Source organism: Carassius gibelio, chromosome A5, assembly GCF_023724105.1.
Source record: "Carassius gibelio isolate Cgi1373 ecotype wild population from Czech Republic chromosome A5, carGib1.2-hapl.c, whole genome shotgun sequence".
Lineage (NCBI taxonomy): Eukaryota > Metazoa > Chordata > Actinopteri > Cypriniformes > Cyprinidae > Carassius > Carassius gibelio.
Genome location: NC_068375.1, coordinates 38,224,980 through 38,247,210, shown reverse-complemented (window position 1 = coordinate 38,247,210; position 22,231 = coordinate 38,224,980). Strand labels below are relative to the sequence as shown.

Genomic DNA, 22,231 nt, shown 5'->3' with positions numbered 1-22,231 from the left:
GTGGTTTTGATCTCAAAATGTTCAAACAATTCCAGACATGAAAGAAATTAAATCAAGAAACATACTCAATGAAACTATTTATGGTATGCAATGCATAAGGAAATGTAACCAACCTGTTCCCTTGTGATGTGTGGACATAAGATAAATCAGGTTAGGACTAAACTGCAGAGACCAACATTACAGCAGTTGCCTGTCACGATAAACAGGTTTAGGACACTAAATATGGATTCCAATATACCCTTACTTTTTATTAAATAGTACAAATAAACATTCGTCATACAGATCGTTCATTCTTTCCGTCATAATCCTCACAAAGTGCAGCCACATTCAGTATGGGACGGTTCTTTTCCGCGTTGGGCGTGACTTTCAGACAAACGTCATTGCATGGGCGGGGCCTAATTGCGTCTAAAATGTGTGACGTTACCGCGCGCGTGTCATCAGAACAGAAGCTACCGGCGCGAGAGCGAGCGTGGTTGAGAGTCTTGTCCTTCAGTGAGGCTGAAAAATCAAACAAAAAACACAGAAATATCAGCCTAATGGCAGCGATATAATACAGTAAATACTGCGAGACGTGTCTTCTTAAAGTTTACAGCTATGGCGAATGTCAAACAGAAGATTTTATTCAAAAATAAAGAAGTTTCGACCGTTAACAGTTCTGACGGGACATCAAGGAGTTTGGAAAAGACTGCAAGACCAAACCGACAGAAGGAAAAGGTAAATTACGCTAACTTTTATTTTTTTATTAACTGCTAATTTGACACGTTTTACCTCATTTTGAAATTTAAAATGTATTACCTACAAAAAAACAAAACAAAACTTAATAAAATTAAAAAACGAACAAACATTACAATCATAATGTTCGTCATCATCAAACATCATGGTGGTATTTACTAGTTTATAGTTTTAAGAAATACAATACACTTCACTTTCAGAATTAACGTATATTACAATCTGAATTTTAAATGGCTCCCATTTTATAACCACCCTAAATATTTTATTTGTTGGGAAGTAATTAAACATGCTTGGTGACTAGGGACTAAAGCTCGTTTTCTATTGAACAAAACCGTAACGTTAACCGTTAATAAAGTGATTTACAGTGATTATTTCTAATCACTCATTTGAACTGGCTTGTTTTTCCGGTGCTCCCTCATTTGCATTTTCATGGACGTGTCTCGTGTTGTCATTAGCGGATTAAGAAACGGTGCAGTCAAGTCTGAAGAACATACGCTGATACTTGGATTATTCCGCACTCAGGTTAGACTGATCTGAGCATGCGCAGAACAACCACCTGAACACTTATTACAGGCGAGCCCTTTGATTTAAATTTTTTTTTTTTATCATAACAAGGTTATTTGACATTAATCCAGCCTATTTTAGTGTAAATGAATACAAATTATATTTTCCATGGTGAAATTTTTTTTTGCAGCATTTACCCAGTTATTAAGTTTTGTTTTACCAATAAGTGTGAATAATGCAATTGGTTTGTTTCTCATGCTGCAGGTTTTAATTTGATTTTTTTCTGGGCCATCATGAATCATGCATTGACTCAAGTGTTGGTGTCAGAAAGAAAGTTCCCTACAGATGGAATAGGATCAGTTCTATGGGAATTTACATTTAATCATTTAGCAGATGATTTTTTGTGTTTAAATAGAGAATGCTAGTCTCTCTCTCTCTCTCTCTCTCTTTCTTAAAGAATACAAGTAGTACGAATAGAAATAGAATAGAGGGTGCAAGTGTTAGGGTCAAGTTTTTTCTTTCTTGCAATTAGAATACTAAAGAGTGCTAGAGTTAGAGGGACTAATGAACAAATTACAAATTGTATGAATCCCTGCACTAGCCAAGGTCTATCTTACCATTTTTTTAAGATGTTCACCAGTCAGTTCAGTTTCCTCTTAACTTAGTCTTGTTGTGGTGCACCTGTGTTATTGGATTAGGAGCGGGTCTGTCCAGCAGACAGTGTATGATTAGCTTGTGTTCAGCATGTCCTGACACACGCTGTCATCACATGCCGTCATCAGACCATATGGATTCACAGCAGCATCACAGGAAGTACGTGCAACGCCTCACCTGATCTTCATAAAGTGAAGTCCAGGCATATTATTTTTAGGAAATGTTCTTACTCTGTTGTTGCTCATTTAGGAACTTTTGCTTTGTCTTTCAAATGAGGAATAGTACGTGCAATTAGTCTAAACTCAAGGTGTCAAGCAAAGATGCCGGAAATATGACATGCACATGTATTGGCTTGACGCATTTAAAAGGCTCTTTCTTTTGATAAACACATCTGGCATAAGCTTAATGGTGATATTGTGCACTTTTTAATTAACATATAGTTGCATATAGCCATTTAAGCATCCTCAGGCCATCCAAGATGTAAATGAGTTTGTTTTATCATGGGAACAGATTTGGAAAAATTTAGGCATCACTTGCTCACCAATGGGACCCTCTGCAGTGAATGGGTGCCGTCAGAATGTGCACAAAGTCCAAACAGCTGATAAAAACACCACTGTAATCCACACCGCTCCAGTCCATCAGTTAACATCTTGTGAAATAAAAAACTGCACGTTTGTAAGAAACAAATCACCCATATTTTATTTAACTTCAAACCGTTGCTTCCTGCTAAAATATGAGTCCATAACTAAGGCAAAATTGACAATGATTTACCTGCGATTTTGTATGTTGTCAGTGAACAAGGGGGAAGTTGTGGCCTAACGGTTAGAGTGTAGGACTTGCAATCCAAGGGTTGTGAGTTTGAGTCTCAGGCTGGCAGGAATTGTACACTGCTCTGGGTGTGTGTTCACAGTGTGTGTGTGTTCACTACTGTGTGTGTGCACTTTGGATGGGTTAAACGCAGAGCACGAATTCCGAGTATGGGTCACTATATATATGTATGTCACTGTCACTCACAATGTGTAGTAGGGCTGCATGATATTAGGAAAAAATTAGATTTTTCTGCAATATATATTGCGATATGAAATATAATCTAATTTTTTCTTACAAATATAATGGGGTGAGCACACTTACATTCTCAAATTCTTAAATAGTTTAATAAATAGAACATTTTTGTAAAGTGTTACAGTTTTTATATATATATATATATATATATATATATATATATATATATATATATATATATATATATATATATATATATATATATATATATATATATATATATACCAATTCAGACGTCTCATGATTTCAAAGTTGTACAGGTCAGTTGTTTAAACCATTCATTAAATTGAATCGGTTCAAATGAATCATTAGTTCGCGAATCAGACGTGTACGGCACGCGTTGTGTAATTATCTGTGCAGTTTAGGATATCGCACAAGATTTGACAACACAGAAAACATTTCTTCACTGGATAGTTTTTTTTTCAGACACCATTGTGTCAATTGATTTTGATTAATATGCGCGAGGGAGAGAGAGCAAGACGGCGCTCTTTTTGTTTGAAGACGGTGAAGGTGAGCGGCTGGGGGAGCAGCTGGCCTGTACGGTTAATGAATAACGGATCAACTACGACAGCCTACATCACACATCCTGCGATGTGACTAGTGGATTCGTACATCGTGATATCGATGCTTAAACGACACATTGTACAGCCCTAGTGTGTAGTAAATGCCAAAAGTGTTGCCAAGTCTGCGGTAGTTTTTCATGTGTGCGGGTCAAAGTGACCACAATCCCAATAACGTGATATCTAGCCCCAATAATGCGAATTTTACCAAGTGAACCTGCCAAAAAACGTGTATGTTATACAGTCTATGGTTATAACCCGGAACGAAACGTGATTGGACTAATTTTGAGAAGCAATTGTGCAGGTTTTGTTTTGAAAACCTGGCAACCCTGATCTGAACGCACTTGCTGGATATGAAAATCGCATTCGATTTTTTGCACATCCTTATCCATAACCCATAAAAACACTTTCTTCAGTGTAAAATCCACCTTCTGTTGTCCTCTCAGATCTGTGCAAGTGTGTATATTTCTCTCTTGATTCAGACAAGGTGACTTTTTTTAACTGATGAAAGCAATATTATGGATGAAGGACTCTGAAAACGATGAAAAGGAAAACTTGGCATTTCTGATTATCACCGAACTGGTTTGTCAATGGAATGTAATAAATGTGATTGTGTAGAACGGCATTAGGGCTTGTACTGTACTTTTCTGAATTGGATTGCTGCATGATCTGTAGAGTAAGTGGGGAACGTATTCTTTATTATACCTTTATTTATTAATTGCATCATGCAGATAAATGGACTGAAAGACAGAGCCCAGGATTTCAGGAAATCTGTAATTGATTCACTGGAAGAGGACATCCGAGATTTCCTCATCAATGAAGCAGAACTTCACACGTATGACGACCTCACTAAAGTCAACCCGGTTACACCTTCTACAGGTACAGTGTGCAAAAGCACTTGGTAACAGGCTTGTGTGATTTATGTCAGCAATTATATTGATCATTTATCAGCATTGGCCTTATGATGTTTATTGAAAGTAAATAATGTGTCAAGATTTTCTTCTTCTTCTCCAATTCGGATAATATGATAATCTTCCTCATTACAGTAATTTAATGCCTGATTTTAATTCTAGCATGTGAAATTCTAGACTGGAGCTTGAATTCTGATTCATAATATTGACCTTCATATCACATACAAAATGCAACTTTTATTTCACACTAGTTAAAATTATGCAATTAAGACTTTTCTCAGAATCGTGAGTTAATATCTCTCAGAATTGCAAGAAAGGAAAAAAAAAAGTCAGAATTGTGCGAAGACACAATTACCTCTTTTATATTTTTATCCTTTGGCAGAAACGAGCCTCCATACCAGTCCTGTATGTCCTGTTGTGTCAGTTACAGTCAGTTACAGCTGTGTAGTTTTGTGTTTGGCAGTGCTGAAATGTCTGCAGGCCAGGTACAGTGCAAAGGTTTTCTACACACATGCTGGCTGCACGCTGGTCGCCCTCAACCCCTTCCAGCCCGTCCCTCACCTGTACTCTCTGGATGTGATGAAGGAATATCACTCCGCCCCTCAGCCTCAGGTGAATACACAAGTCTATCAGTACTAGGGATGTGTGGGTCTTATCGACTAACCGGTACAGCTCCTACTATTCGACACTGAAAACAATAGTCGATTACACGACAGAAAAAAAAAAAACCTTGATTATCTTTCGAATTATCATCATTTTATGTTACTATCAAATTCCCATTGTTACATTTACAACACTTGAAATAAGAAGTTAAAGTAAAACAATTAAAATTATTTTTCTTTTAAAGTGTTTCAGAACGTAAACAACATTTTTTCCTCATGCCTCACATGAGTTTTCTTCGTGTCAGTTGTGGCGAGCTCAAATGTGACCATGCGAAAGACGAGCAAGGTGTGCGAGGAAACAGAAAAGCTTTGTGAAACTGTGTAATGTCTAATTGGCTTACAAATGTAGGCTATTATATATACGCACAACAAGGTTTTTTTGTTTTTGTTTTGGGGGTTTCTTGCTTTTAGAATAGTCGACTAGTCGGATACAAAACTTCAGTTTAAACAACAGTCAAATTAGTCGTCATGCACATCCCTAATTAGTACACCTCTAACATCAAAACATGGAAGTTACAAATACTTTAGTGTGGAAGACATAAATGCTATGAGTTTTTATGGTTATATTAGTAGTGTGATACTTAATTCAGTGCATTGGTAGAAATATGTCAACTGGTTTGGTTATGTTTTAAAATTTAGTCACCAGAAACCGATTAAACCAGCCTGAAGTATTTAGTTTACTGGATTATCATCAAACGAATCAAAGAGGCATTACTGATGACAATGTATGTAATAAATTAAATATTTCTTGGTTTCATTTTTGTTGAATAATACAAAAATAACTATAACTATTTGAATTACTATATTGTGATTATCTACCATTAATGTGATATAAAATGACTTGTACCGTGAATGTTTTGGTCATATCATCCACTCCTAGTCGTATGGGTTTTATATGTTGTCTTTTGAAATGACAGACGTGTTTCTCTCTTTCAAATGCTGTTGATGCATAACAGATGTTTAGCTGTCCATTTGGCTTTTGCCATAGTAGAGGACAGTGTCAAAACAATGTTTGCACACCTGCTTTGTTCAGTAGGTTCACTGACATTAAATCAACAGTTACTTAGTCTTTAATTTTTTTACTTTCATTTGCACCAAACAATCTGTGTTTTTTTTTGTTGCATCTTGTGCATCAATTTCCACAATAATTAAATTAGGTAAAATGCAAGCTATTTTTTAATTATGAGGTTTGAACTTTTCAAATTGTGGGCCAGTAACTTAGACAGTGCTTTGCTCTACATGTTTATTTTGACGTCAGAGGATGTTATTGAAAAAATTGCAAATCAGGAAGTTAGAAAAAAAACAACAACTGAGGCCGCTCTAAATAATATTGACTAACCTTTCAGAGACAGGTAAAGGCAGGTTATATTAAATGCACTGAGGCATCAGCCATCTCTACCTGATTTACAGAAAACACTGTTATACTGAAAACAATGTTAAAGCATCTCTTTGTACACAGGAGTTTAAGCCACACATCTTCATCGTAGCAGAAGAGGCTTATAGGAACGTGCAAGGCCAGGTGGAGCCCATGAACCAATCGCTGGTCGTCTCTGGAGAGAGCGGAGCTGGGAAGGTAAGTGATGTTCCTAATTAACTAATATTCTTCTCATGCAAGAAAACAGCTTGCTTTGAAAATGGCTGTTTTTGACGGGGTAAACACGGTGTTGTTTTACACTACCATTGAGGAATCTTAACTAAACTAAGTTACAGACTTTTCTTTTAGACCCTAAAGAATCATATCAACTTGTGGACAATTTGCATCCGATGACCCATTTAAAAGAAAAAATCTCCCTTTGCATTGAACTTTTGAGTGTCGTAACTTTGCAGACGTTGTTTATGCAACTATCAGCAACACACTAACTAAAGTTAAAAAAGCGACATTAAGAAAGTGTTTTTAAAGCACTTTTTTTAGACTGTTTCTGAGTTCTGAAGTTCTAAAGTCTCTTAATGAAAAAATAAAGAATAAAATTATGATTTCTCATTATTTACCGTCTTTAAATGATCTTTCAAGCTCAAATTCCAAATACATACTAAGTTTAAGACTGCTCCATGATTTAGACCACATCTCCTTTTATAAAATATCTCCTCAGACGTGGACGTCACGCTGTCTGATGAAGTATTATGCCACTGTGGCGGCCTCTTCTCAGAAGTGCCAGGACACCGTAGAGAAGATCGAAAGACGAGTACTGGGCTCCAATCCGCTCATGGAGGCGTTTGGTGAGAAAGACAGAGAGCAGATGATGTTTTAGTCTCATTTTCTCTCTGAAGTTACACTCATCTTCATTACACTCTTTCTAAAAGTCTTTATTTTCCTTTTCCTTACTTCCCCAGGCAATGCCTGCACATTACGCAATAGTAACAGCAGTCGCTTTGGAAAATACATTCAGCTTCAGCTCAATGGGTCAGTTTTGCTTTCTCTCCGTTTCACACATGAACCTGAAACATCTTGTGATTGGTGTAAACATCAGTTGTTGTTGTTGTTTATAATGCAGCTCTCAGCTGCTGGTTGGGGCATCAGTGCAGACGTATCTCTTGGAGAAAACCAGAGTGGCTTTCCAAACTCCAAATGAGAGAAATTTTCACATATTTTACCAGGTGAAATAAGAGACAGTAATACTATCAGTTGTATCTATGTAGATTTATCTAAAATCTTTCAAGGGTTTCAGGCAGTTGGATAGTTTCATTTGAATGAATGTTGGTTGTTTATAATCGCTTTGATTTGAAGATGATGAAAGGAGCCACAGAGAAACAGAGACTTGAATGGATGCTGCCTTTGGATCAAGACTTTGCTTGGTTGCCACATGCTGAGAAAACCTTAGAAGGCAAGTATTGCACTTCAAGAATTTGACTTTTGAAGCATGAAAGGAGGAATCTGAGAAGGCACTGTTGTGATTTGACATCTTGCATTCTGTTTGTTTTTTTGTGTCTGAGCAGAAGACTGTTTGCAAGAGACTGTGGAAGCCATGATCAACCTTGGCATTGATGAGAGTAAACGCAGACAGATTTTCAGAGTAAGTGATCAGTGTAAAATTATTTCAAAACCTCAGTGAAGATTGCACTTTCTAAATGATTTTAAACTGCTTAGTTGATGAGGCAGATTGTAGAAATAAATATACTGTTTATTTGTTAAAATGACATGATTGTTGTGTTTCTGCAAAGATCCTTGCAGGTCTTCTGCAGCTGGGGAACGTGGACTTCAGTCCTGCATCAGAAGAGGCTCAGACGTGTGATCTTGATGTACGCTCCAAAGGTGTGACGTGTTTCAGCTGTATTATTTATATAAAAAGATAAATTATGTCCGTGAATAATGCAAGATGCATATTCCAGACATGATGAGGCAAAGTACTTTTATGGATAATGCAACATTCCTCCTGTCTCACTAGTATTTTCCGGTGACACATTGCAAATTGCAATTTAAAATAAAGTGTAGTTTATTCCTGTGATCAAAGCACCATTACTCCAGTCTTCAGTGTCACATGATCTTCAGAAATCATGATAACATACTGATTTAATGCTCAAGAACCATTTCTGATTATTATCAATATTGAAAACAGTTGTGCTACTCCATTGTTTTTCTAGAAACTGTTACTTTTTTGTTTCTTTGATGAATAGATCATTCAAAATCATGTATTTTTAATATAAATCTTTTGTAACATTTAATGTGTTGACTGTCACCTTTTCAATTTAATGCATCCTTGCGGAATACATGTATTAAAATCACTATCTGTTATGTACAGAGGTCAAAGACATTAATAAATATTCCCCCCAAGGACGTGCTGGATATGTGACGGATACTGTGTTTAATTAGTGGCATGTAGAGATCGACCGATATGGGTTTTTCTATAGCCGATGCCGATGTTTAGAGGTCAGAGTCAGCCGATGGCCGATATTTGCTGCTGATTTTTAGGGCCGATATCTTGGAGTTTTCCCCTTGATTTGCATGCTAAAATGTCACACTAATAATAAGTGGATGCACAACCTCTCTAAACTTATCATCATTTATTGAGCACTGACTTGAACCATCCCTCGAATCTTAATTTAGTGCACTGCACGGTATTAAAATAAAAAAATGTATCCAAAGTTAACCAAACAAATCATTAAACTGACCAAGTATTAAATATATAAAACAGGTAATATATAAAACAGGTAATATATATAAGTCAATCATTTACATAAGTTTTAGAGCATTTACATGTATCAAGTAGAATTTTTAAAGTTTGTTGGAACATAAATGTAAACTTTAAATATACATTTAAATAAATACAATTTTAGAAATAAAAATCAATTAAACTGAAAAATATAAAAAAATAAATATATAAAAAATAAATAGGCTAACAGTAGTGCTGCAAACACACTAGCAACTAGCAACATTTATGTTTGATATAAATGACACAGAACATCTAAAGTTCATTCTAATTTTAAACTTACATCGCAGTCTGTTCATTACTAAAATAAAGTCCAGTCAACCAAACATTTAAAAGGTTACACTGGTCAGTTTAAATACACCGTATACCGGTCCTCTCTGGTGTTATGCAAAGGACGTTTTTGCTCATGTGAAGAGTATATATATGGTTTATTATATATTATAGTTTAACATTCAGATACATTGCGAATATGGAAACAGTTGGATATGTGCAGAACACATAATTTTTCGGATCAGCAAAAAAAAAAAAAAAAAAAAAAAAGAAAAGAAAAAAAGGCCAAGACAAATAAACATATGTTTTGTCTTTTTTTATTAACATTAAATTATTAAATTAAAATATATGAAATCAACTTAGTGCACATGGCATAATATCTTCTTTTAAACATAATACCCCGACTTCTCATCTCTCAGTCTGCTGTGATGAAGTGAGCAGTTATCGTCACATAGCTCTCAATCCCCTAAGCGCAACAGGGGATGCTCGGGATAGTTCATCCACAACTTTTTTCTTCTCCTGTTCATAAAGATCTGGCACAATCTTTTCACTCTGACCTCTTTCCTTCATCATTATATCTGACAGGGAAGCCAAAATGCGCGGTGCGTTCAAGCTCCTCCGCTCCGCATTACCACTGAGTGTGGACTGAACATGCGCAACTTTTTATTTTATTTTTTTTCATAAATCAATCCGCGGGTCACATGTGTGCCGAACCGAAGATATTGATCCGAACGGATCACGGATCAATGATGATCCGTTGCACCACTACTATAGTGTAATTTGAAAACACTGCATTTTAAAATACAACAACGGGCACCACGAAACCGTTTAAAGAGGGGCATTCAGCGGTCTCCTTGATGGGAAACAGTCAACAAAGTAACATGGTCTCCAACGTATGGCGCGCTCTCTTCAATTTATCAAATGATCATAATCACATTTATTCATTTTACAGTCCTGCTAGTAGCATTTTATTCACACTAAAACCCCTTTAATTCGTGTGAGAAGGCTTTTTTTCCAAGTGGCTTTTGCACATAATAATAATACCGCTGCAGACGCATTTTGCAGAATTAAGGTTATCACTTGATCGTTAATTTAAACGACGATCGATCATGGAAATTAATAAATGTTGACATCCCTAAATACAAATGAGTTGGATGGAAAACTGGTTATTGTCTGCATCAAACCATGCTTCCAAACACATGTTATTCACCATTCTGGGCAGCTCCAGGACAGCTGTCTCTCAGAGCGCGGTGCTGTCTGTGAGCGGGGCGGAGTAATGGAGCACTCAATCACGCTGCAGTGTTTGTGAGAGCTGCCAACTTCTCCACTCCATTTACAGAGTGAAATTCTCTGACTACCTTTATCTCCCAGGTCTGTTGTTGAATCTTCCAAAAGTTTTGCCTTGGGGTGCTTCACATGCAGTGGCAGCAGCAGCACTTTCCACAGCGCCAATAACATGGGGCTGCCCGCCGACGTGCCTGACTTTAAATCGGCACTACTAAACACGGATATCGGCCCATGCCGATATATTAAAAAATGACAAATATCGGCCCGATATATCGGCCGAGCGATATATCGGTCGACCTCTAGTGGCATGTGTTGATTACTTTTCTCTCTCTCTTTCTCTCTCAATGCTGTGAGCAGGTTTCCTTCAGAAAACCGCTGACCTGCTTCATGTACCGTTAGACGAGCTGCAGTCGTGTCTGACCGTGAGAACTCTGCGCGCTGGAAAACAGAACGTCCTCAAACCTTGCTCTCAGTCGGAGTGCGGCGTCCGGAGAGACTGTCTTGCTAAAGCAATTTATGCACGGTGAGTCGCATAAACTCATGTCATATCTTACGAAGATGCTACTCTGAAAGAGCAAGTCTTGGGCACAAAACACACTCTACTGTACACGCTACATTTCTATATAATGCAGCATGTAGAATTTAGCATTATTTATACTTTCCAATATACTGACAGTGAGTGCTGGAGCAAATGAAATGTTTTTTTGTTTATTTACAGGCTGTTTGACTGGTTAGTCAGATTCATAAACAACAGTATGTGTGCAGACAGTTCCATGTGGTGCAACTTCATTGGTAAATGTTCTAATTATTCACTTTTTATTTTAAATACGTTACTTTCCAGTCAGAAAGAGATATTTTATCTGGTTTTCTTTAAGGAATGAAAACCCATTTAATCTTTGACGTGTGTCTTCTACAGGTCTGCTGGATGTGTACGGTTTCGAATGCTTCCTCCTGAACAATCTGGAGCAGTTGTGTATTAATTACGCTAACGAGAAGCTGCAGCAGCACTTTGTGGCTCATTACCTGAAAGCCCAGCAGGAGGAGTATGTGACCGAGGGGCTGCAGTGGTCTTTCATACGGTACCAAGACAACCAGGGCTGCCTGGACCTGATTGAAGGCAGTCCCTCCAGTATTTTCTCCCTGCTCAATGAGGTCTGCTTACACTCCTTCATCTCAGAAAAAGATACACATAAATATAATCATTATGCAGGATTTTTGCATGAAGAAAATGGCTTTGTCTTTCAAGGCATCTTTTAATTTCTTTTGGATTGTATTCTATTTGTAATTGCAACACAATGTTCACGGTCACTGTTCAAAGTCATACGGATTCGGGCGCCATAATGCATCTAAAAGATTCATTAAAACAGCTCAACACCGCTTTAACTTGGCACGAAGTTCTGGAAAAACTGCCCAGATCTTTTCCCATCCCTTCTCCCGTCTAGTCTAAACCCGTGACCGACACTGTCACTTTGTTCGAAAATCTATTGCACGAATCGATTGGATCAACACAAGTTTCGGAAACGAATATAGGAAATTTATTTTAACGACCTTCTCTTGGAGCATATCCGGTTGTTTTTTTTTTTTTTTTTTTGGAAAACGCGTCACACAGCAACTGCAGCTTCGGACACACACGCATAACAGCAAATAATACTAATGCACAGTATTTCTCTTTTTACAACAAAAGTGTGAATTCTGCCGATATTCAGACAGTCTCATGCATACAGATACAGATTCAGGCTAGAATCATCTACTTATGCGTGTTTTTGAATATATATTGAATCTTTACATTCCTTCTACCTGTTGTCCGTGGATTTACCTATATTTGGTGTTATTTGCCGTATAAAACGTATTTAGACATGCAAAATCAATGCTACAATCGATTCAATGAACACTTGTCTCTCAAATCAAACTCAAAAATTGTTTTCACAAAAGTGACAACCCAAGAAAGCAAAGTAAACGGTCGCTCATTTGTAGGTTGCATTGATACCTAGCGGTGGATGCAAGTTAAACAGTATAACACTACCTCATTTTTTTTCTTCAAATGAATGCACCTGAAATTAATGCAATAAACACGTTTTTGACAAAGATTTCAATTTGTTTGTGGTCTATATAGCCTGCATCAAAATGAGGTTTGCAATGATGCGCCCGAAGGCACGGGTTGAAGACCCAATCAGTGATGTCACGATATGCTAATTTGTTTAAATTCATATCTATGTAATCACCATCACCAAAATTGTACTTTTTTTTTTTTTTTTTTTTTTTTACATTTAAACTTAACAAAAAAAATAGACTTACCTACCGACACTTTTTTTTTTTTTTGTTACTGCAAACCAAAATATTTTTAAGAATAGCCTTATATATAACTTTATGACCATTATACATAGTGAAATAGCTTTTTTAATAGCACTAATGAGTTCGTTCTTTCTGTTTCTCTAATTCTGTCTGTCTGTTGTCCAGGAGTGTCGTCTGAACAGAGCATCGGATGCGAAGCAGTTTTGTGTGCGTCTGCAGAAGGAGCTTTCAGATAACGCCAGCATCAGCTGGGACAAATTCAGCAAACAGCCCCATTTCACTGTGGCCCATTACGCAGGCAAAGTCAGCTACCAGATCGAGGGCATGATGGAGAAGAACAAGGTGCAAACTATATAAATATTTGCGTGCATGAACTATGTAGCTTGTCTAAGCTGAAATTTCTTATTAATAGGTTTATAAAGTGTTTTGATGCTTTGGAGTGAATGCATAATATTGAGTGAATGTCTGTTTGTTCTGCAGGATCCAGTTCCCTCTGAGCTCATCAGTCTCCTGCAGAATTCCCAGGATTCATTGCTGCACAGTCTTTTTGCTGACGGTGACCGTGAGAGTGAGGGTTTGCGAGGACACAGTAAAGTGGTCACTGTCGTCTCTAAATTTAGGGTAAAGAATAAAGATGTTATAGCATTCCATTTTGTCTTCTGATAAATGTCAAGGTGTTTTTATGTATGATTTTGCATTAGCTGTTAATCAATATGATTCACATTTAGATCATTTTGTTGTCCCAGTACGTGTTATATTCTTGATTGCACGAGCTGGCCAAAGAGAAATTTTAAAGGAGACACACACTCATTTTTAGATTGAGCTGAGTCTGTGTTTATAATGAACATTTGATTGTCTTTCTGTGAATATGCAGAACTCTCTTGAAAGCCTGATGAAGATTTTACACAGCACAACACCACACTACACACGCTGCATCAAACCCAACCCCGACTGCAGACCGCTCACCTTCAAAAGGGAAGAGGTAGGAAAAAACAGATCTTCACTTGGGGTTTCCTTGAGGTTTATTGTTCACAGACTGGGTTTATAGTTCTACTGGCTAGTGAGTCTCTGTTTGGTTTGTGTTCAGGTTATCGCTCAGCTTGAGGCCTGTGGGATAGTGGAGACCATAAACATCAGCGCAGCAGGATTTCCCATCAGGTAACACTCAATCTCTTCATTTAACATTTAATACACTTCATTTTACAACATATAATTTTATTCAAAATAGAGATGATTGGGATTCTCTTGGCCGCTTCCATTTTTTTTTGTAAGTGTGACAGATTTTTGCTAATTCTGGTTCTCTGTGACCCGTAGGATGTTCTCGCTCTCGAAATCAAGTGCTCTGTGACTGAGGTAGAAATACAATTAACTGAAAATTATTTGCTTTGTATAACAAAACAGATGTCATTTTTCACCGTTTAAAAATGCTTTTTCCTAACCTGATGTTATTATTACCATTAAAGGGATATTTCACCCAAAAATGAAAATTTGATGTTTATCTGCTTACCCCCAGGGCATCAAAGATGAACGTGACTTTGTTTCTTCAGTAGAACACAAACTGAGATTTTTAACACAAGTCGTTGCAGTCTATCAGTCTTATAATGTAAGTGGATGGGAATCACTGCTAAACGTACAATAAAACAAAATAAAAACATAAAACCAAATTAAAACCTGCGGCTCGTGATGATACATGATGATACTCTGTGCAAGCCTCGCTCTCACTCACATCAATACATTATCAGTGCATTAAAATCTCAATTATTCTTGCGTGAACTTTTTTTGGTGGCCAGGATTCAGTGCTTCCTAGTTATTAAAAAAAAAGTGTACACAAGGAAAAGAGCGTGACTGATCTCATTGCCTGCGCCGCTGGCAACAACACGGTCTTGCTCAAAATCAGAAAAACGTGAGACTGATCAACGGCCGGTCAATCAGTGCATCTTTAATTTAAGAGGCAATACTACTGGCCAGAACTTCCATATCGCCTCACGTTTAGAGACGTTATTACAGAATTCCTTTTAGAATCAAAACTAAATTATTATTATTTTTTTTTTTTGTACAGGATCCCATATGGCAGTTTCCTCCAAAGATACGGGCTGATCACAAACACCAGACTAACTGCACAAATCAACCAAATACACAGTATGTAGATCATTAAGTGAACAAAAAAGTTTTTTATGCTCCTCTTTAATTCTTGATTCTTGTCTTGTTCTTTCAGTATCCTTCTCTCATTTCTTCCTATCTTCTTTTATGAACGCAGTGCTTAGATAATGTGAATCAGAATTCCTCAGGTGAATTACTGCATGCTTATTTAGTGGATATTTTGCATGCAGTGAAGCGTTTGCTTGCCTTTTCTTTTTTTTCCTCTCTTCATGATTTCCCTCTTCTGCATGTTATTTAAATCTTGGCTTAATATGATTAATGTTTAGAAATAAACAAGTTGTATTTTTTTTTGCATGTGGTTTCTTGTCAGGGCTTGTGGGATTTGGTACAGATAACCATTTCTTAGATGTGGACATTAGTTTGTTTAAAGCAAGTAAAAATCTGTTTTAAATCTCAGATAAACCAAGAAAGCACAGTCTGTTTCCTGAAGATCTGCGTTCCTGCAGAGTCTAGCTGTAATCAAATGCACCTAAACCAACTAAGCTAGGTATTTAGAAATTTACAGATGTGAGTTAGGGCAGGATTTGAAGTAAAAAATCTCCAGGAAAGTGGATTCATGGGAACAGGATTGAACATGTCTGCTTTAACACCTCGAAGAGTCAAAGCAAACTTTTAATTGAACATGTTGCAGCTATGAGATGACACTAAAGAGCTTGATTTCAGTTGCATTAAGGCAAGACACAGCAGGTGAAGTTTTTAACTAATAAATGTCATTATACTTCCCCTGTTGATTAATAACAGTGCATTATGACATTTGTTTGTATTATAAGTTGAAGTCTGAAATTTTGTTTAATATGCAAATGAGGCATTATTGAGTTAAATATAAATAAATGCATCACTCCATACGTCAGAAAATACTGTCAACAGTCCAAAAGAATACTTGGTTTTTATGAATAAGCTGTTATGTAAACCAGGTGAATGATATATGAACAAACAAAACCTTCAGAATATAATAAGGGGAAAAAACATTAAGTTTGTTGTATGCAATTGCTGCTGAAGTGGATCTCACGGCCTTTAAAGATTTATGTTGTATTGGAAATCCAAAGACGCAAGTACATGAAGTGTTATAAAATAAGTACCTTATTGTGTATTTTGGATGTTTTCTTTCCGGTAGTCTTAAAGAAGACATTATGGAAGTAAAATAGCCCACATTTGAAAACTAACCCAGTGCATGGAAAAGCAATGGTTTTACCTCTAGTGTCTTGTCATAAAACACAATAGAAGTATCATCAAGTGTATTTCTAAAGCTCCACTTTCACCCACAGGCCCTGAGATGAGCAGTCAGACGGTTCTGAGTTCTGCAGTAGAGGATGTGCTTAATGTGGTCCTCAAGAGACGTGCCACACACTCCACCCTCAGCCCTGATGACATCAACATGCTGCACTGTGGCAGGACCAAAGTCTTTCTCACACACTCTCTGGTAAAGCATGCAGTCAGCAGCTCTTTCACCCTGTTTACTCTGTCTCGGCTGATGCAATCACAAGCGGTCAGATCTGATGTAATGTTAATGTGCAGTTGGAGATGCTGGAGGAGCACAGGAACAGGGTGCTCTCACAGAAGGCGTTCTGTATCCAGTGTTGCTGGCGCAGGCACCAGACCCGTCAGCATAACCTCAAGAGACAGGCTGCCACCCGCTTACAAGCAGGTTAGGATTTCACTTCTTTATTTTGTTATTACAGGTATTATGGTTGTATAACAAATAGAGCTGCACAATTTGGGGGGGGGAAATCTAATTTTCTTTTTTCTTTTTTTTATAATTTGTTTTATTGATTTTTGAAAAAAAGAAGAAAAAATGCTATATATATATATATATATATATATATATATGCGCGATAAAAAAAAAAATTGCTTGTTTGTAGGGCTGCACAATTTGGCCAAAATTTTTTGATCATATCTCAGTATGGATATTTAAAAAGTAAATAAATAGCCATAATTAATATCATAAATTATTGTTGTAGTTATTAGTATTATAACTAATACAACTACTACATAAAAATAGAAGAAACACAAAAAAAAATAACTTTTATTATAGTAATATTTCACTGTAAAATAAAAAAATAACACTGTACAAAAATGTATAATTTAAGAATTGTATTTATTTATCTATTATTTTTGTTTGCACTTCAACAGTATTATTACAATACTAATATTGTGGCTGTCTTAATTTAATCGTTTTAACCATTACATTAAACCATTGAAACTATAACCTTTAATTTTGACAGAAGAATGCATGGAGACCTTAAAGCTTCTCTTTTGTTGAAAAACACTTATTCTCTTAACTTTGATAAAGAATATCTCTTTGGATTTGAGACTTTAGTCTTTGTATCTTTACAGGTCTTCTTTATTTACCAAGAGCTTGTAACACTCCAAAGAGAAAGAAAACTTTGAAATCGCATCATGTGACCCTTTTAAGTTTGTTTTCATCAAAAAAAAAAAATGTTTCAGCTTTATTACTTCAAATATTTTAATAGATCTTTAATTTTGACAGAAGAATGCATGGAGACCTTAAAGCTTCTCTTTTGTTGAAAAACACTTATTACAACTTTTATTGCATTAAATCACTGCCTTTGCAGTTTAATAATTGCATTAAGCTATATTGCAATTTCAGTTTCGTTTTGTTTAAGAATACTATCCTAAAGACACACAACCTAGTTCTAGACCTTTCAGAATTAAAGCTGGGAATCAGCTGGTTGGGTTAGTAGGACACTTTTAGACCGCTTAGAGATAAAGTGCACAAGCGAGAGGCCGTTATTCTTCAGGAATAGACTCAGTGACTGTGCATTACTCTCTGACCTGTGCTTGGCTGAAGGAGCAGACATCTGCTGTGCGTCTAGACGCTGTCACCTGATCAACTTCCTCCTGATAACCGAACAGGTGCAGCTCACCCGAGCCAAATAGCTGCTTCACTGAGATCAGTAAAGCCAAAAGTCAAACAAGTTCACATTTTAACAATTCAATAACAAATTACAATTTTAAACCGTAAAGAAGGCCCTATGAAATGTGCTGAATTTTTATTTGCTCCCAAATTCAGCCTGTTTTAATTCTTCTCTATTATTCTGTTTTTATGATTTAATGCAAATTTAATTGTCGAGCTATAGTAGTCCATAAATAACATTGTGTTTCTTTACTTTTAATCATTTAGCAGATGCAATGTAATCCAGTATTAGTACAGTATGTAGTGTTTTTAACGGTCTTTATGTGCATCTTTATCACAGGTGTGAGATCCTGGCTGGTCAGAAGAGAGATTGGGAAATGGCACAAAGCTGCATCAGTCATCCAGACCAGATGGAGGCGCTGGAGGGTTAGAATTGTGCTGATTTTTATTGTGATTAATAAAGATGTCAGACCGGACTTGATTTTGTCTGTTGGGAATTTATTGGATTTTGAAGAAAAAAATTTAAATGCATATATATATATGTGTGTGTGTGTGTGTGTGTGTGTATATATATGTGTGTGTGTGTGTGTGTGTGTGTGTGTATATATATATATATATATATATATATATATATATATATATATATATATATATATATATTATTAATAATAATAATAATAATAATAATAATAATAATAATAATAATATAATTTATTTATTCATTCTTTTCTTGATATTCCTTAAAGTACTATTATTATTGTTGTTATTACTGTACAATATTAATCTATTTATGTTTTGATTTGCTCAACAGAACTTTTATTTTGCTGTTTTGTTGTGAAGACCTTTTTAAGTTTCGGTGTTTATTTGATCATCTTTATCAAATGAAAATGTTATTTCGAAAAGTGTCATTACAGAACTCAAATGGTTTCTGAACGCAGATTCATGCTGAGTAAGTGTAGATTTAGCTTCAGTTAAATGTGTTTTGTGCCGTTCTCTCTGTGTTTCTCCTCTATAGGCGTGGATGGATGCGTTAGCTGAGGCAGAGCTGGATGATGCTGAGGATTTCATGGAGAACGAAGCATCATGTGTGTCTCCGAAGCTGGATCCTCTGCTGAAGGAGAGAGGCTCTGTGCAGCTCTCCAGCATCCAGGAGCCTGTGATGGTCAGAGGATGGCCCATCGGTCTGGTCATGGCCTCTGCTCCCAGCGTCACCGTCTCTCTGACAGCCACGGGTTTCCAGCAGATCAAGTCTATGATGGCGTGTCTGAAGATCCCATTCAGAAACGGTGAATACAAAGTAAAGACCAACCAGTTTGACCAGGGAGTGGCATCTATCAGAGCTCAGCCGCGGGTAAGAGATGCTTCAAACATACGGTTAACTGAGCTTTGTTTAGTTCTGAGTGACCTTGAATGATTCCGCTTACACTCATTATTATTTATATACTATAACTTTTATTAACTTTTTTTAAGTTATTATTTTAACTTAAGTTTTCAAGTTTGTCATTTTGTTATGCCCTTTTGTCATATAAGGGGTCATATGATGCTTTTTTTAAAAGATCATTATTTTGTGTATTTGGTGTAACAGAATATGTCGAAATGCTTTAATGTTCAAAAACACATTATTTTTTCAAATACTGTACGTTATTGTAGGTCCTCTATGCCCCGCCTCTCACAAACACCTCGAAGCCCCTCCTTCTGACAAGCGCAGTCTGCTCTGATTGGCCGACTGACCCAGTGCATTGTGATTTGCCGATCACCACAAGCACTAGTCAAAAATGTAACGCCCCTTTCCGTAATCGCGAGCTTCATCTTTCAAAATAAATGAAAAGACAGTTAATAATGTCCTTAGTTTAACCATCAGTTCAAGCTGAAAGAGGAACAGAGTCAGTGACAGACACAGTGATGAAGCTTGTGTGTGTTTGCAGTAAACAAGCCAAGCCAAGGACGGTGAAGACAGCTGTATCTCTCTCTCTCACACACACACACACACACACACACACACACACACACACACGATGTGCAAAACTCTGCATTTATACAGTCAATGCCAAATACTAAAACTAATAACATACATACAGCAGCTGATTCAGAAATGCAGGGTTGTCACTTCAAAGTCAGAATTACCTCCTCTCCAAGGTTCACGAAACAGTCGTCCATAAAATGCATTGCTGTTCTGTTGCAAGTAATCTTAAAGATTCCTAAATGCATCTATTTTCAGAAGAACAAAGTGCTTTTTCTTTCTCCTCGATACACACACATCTCTCTGACATGACTGCTTCAACACTGTGTTACTGAAACCACGGCTTCTTTCTTTGCGTGAACATTTGGGCGGCATCACGCAAATATTTCCACATAGTGACGTAGAGCTGTGGGGGGGTGTTTAAACGAGCCGTTTTAGGGCTGTGTGGTTGACTCTTAACTTTGATAAAGAATATCTCTTTGGATTTGAGACTTTAGTCTTTGTATCTTTACAGGTCTTCTTTATTTACCAAGAGCTTGTAACACTCCAAAGAGAAAGAAAGCTTTGAAATCGCATCATGTGACCCTTTTAAGTTTGTTTTCATCAAAAAAAAAAAACGTTTCAGCTTTATTACTTTAAAATTTTTAATAGATCTTCACTCTGATGTAGATCAGGTTGTTCCATTTTAATGTGGATTTATTTTTCATGCATTATGAAATTTTGTAAGCTGTAATATATGCTATTGTATTTTATTTTTGGTAATTTTGTAATGTGCTTTTGTAATTAAGTTCAGTTATTTGGGCTAGTTTCCAAAGCAGTACAGTTCAAAATACAGATTTAATACAAAAAGTGTATAATAATGTGTCAAATAAAAATGTACCAAAACTAAAACAAATGTTTATGGTTTTAGTTAACTAATATCCCAGACAGATTTTGATGTGAGATGCAAGTATATGTTTAGATATTGCTTTAACTGTTATGTAACTGTGTTTTTGACAGGGCTCCATTAAGATGCATCTCCAGAGATCTCCGCTGCTGTACGCTGACATGCACCCAGTGAATAAGACAGACGTGGTGACCGGATTCAACCAGATCCTGCTGGAGGACAGGGCCTGAGATTTCATGCAATCAATGCACCTTTGAATACACTACATTAAGTGATATGAAACATTTAGCTGCCTTACTGTTAGTGCAATTCAGTGTTTAGTTGTATTTAAAAGTGCCTTTTAATTCTGCTCTGCGTTCAATCAGTAAACACTAGTTTTTTTAAATAACTAGTACTTTATACAACAGAGCTTTCATTTTATACTAGAGTGATCTGTCAAGATTAAAACTGGGTCTCTTGCACAACTTAAAAAATATTTGTAGATGAGATTTTAGTTTTTGTTCTGAAGTTATTTATAATATGCTGCTAAATATACCAAATCGTGTAATTCAAAACCTTGCATTTCATTTCCATTAATATCAGTGTACACAAACTGATTAAAAAAACAGACTTGTGACATTGTGATGCTATAATTATATTAGTAAGTTATAATGATAACCGAGGGAGATACTGGAGAGAGTATAGTATTCATAAATATTATGAAGTAATTCATAATTAATTATTCATTGCACAATGTAAGACTTGAAGCACTTTAAGGTAAGCCGTGGTTTCTGCATTGCTGTTGATGCTCTTACCAAAGCAAACTGAATTAATTAAAATACTATTTGCATATGTATCTGTAGTTCTGTAGTGTTATGCTATTTTAGACCGAAATGTATTTTCAAACACCAACCACTCAAAAGTACAACACATTTCTCTTTAAATGTGAGTTTTTGGTTATGAAACACTGAATTGCATGTGCAAACTGCATTTATGATAAACAATAATCTATATCTATGTATATTTATACTCTCGGTGTTAATCAGCAAAACATGTGACAACTCATAGTACTACTTTAACCAATCCAAGACTTGTCAAACTTTAATGACAATAAATATCTTTAGAGACTTGTTCTGTTTTTGATTTCTTTTTACATAATCTATAGTCTGGAAAAGTAATTATAAAATTCATCAGTTAATGTCTTGAGAAGACAAAAGCTGCGTGTTTGTATGAAACAAATGCATTATTAAGAAGTTTTTAACTTCAAACCGTTGCTTTCAACTAAAATATGA

General features: G+C 36.3%; 2 protein-coding genes across 3 annotated transcripts in view; one reads left to right on the top strand and one right to left on the bottom strand.

Moving 5' to 3' along the window:
* The window catches only part of LOC128014882 (phosphatidylinositol-glycan biosynthesis class W protein-like), a 2,603-nt gene extending 2,259 nt beyond the window's left edge, over positions 1 to 344 (bottom strand). Inside the window, exons 1-2 of one of the 2 annotated variants that reach the window (XM_052598572.1) lie at positions 281 to 344; positions 114 to 190 (exon numbers count right to left, since the gene is read on the bottom strand). The gene's annotated coding sequence lies outside the window, so the exon portion shown is untranslated. Of the gene's footprint in view, positions 1 to 113 lie in introns of both variants that reach the window. The other variant, XM_052598571.1, reaches the window with a different exon arrangement.
* Positions 345 to 437: 93 nt separating this feature from the next.
* On the top strand, positions 438 to 22,069 carry LOC128014858 (unconventional myosin-XIX). The gene is made up of 23 exons (XM_052598542.1): positions 438 to 714; positions 4,244 to 4,391; positions 4,887 to 5,035; positions 6,545 to 6,658; positions 7,176 to 7,302; positions 7,417 to 7,486; positions 7,578 to 7,680; positions 7,811 to 7,907; positions 8,020 to 8,096; positions 8,245 to 8,335; positions 11,145 to 11,310; positions 11,506 to 11,579; positions 11,704 to 11,939; positions 13,245 to 13,421; positions 13,560 to 13,700; positions 13,954 to 14,061; positions 14,167 to 14,237; positions 15,139 to 15,218; positions 16,505 to 16,659; positions 16,755 to 16,884; positions 18,455 to 18,540; positions 19,130 to 19,465; positions 21,074 to 22,069. The coding sequence occupies exons 1-23, from the start codon at positions 595 to 597 to the stop codon at positions 21,188 to 21,190; spliced, it is 2,973 nt and encodes a 990-aa protein (XP_052454502.1). The 5' UTR covers positions 438 to 594; the 3' UTR covers positions 21,191 to 22,069.
* Positions 22,070 to 22,231: the final 162 nt, after the last annotated feature.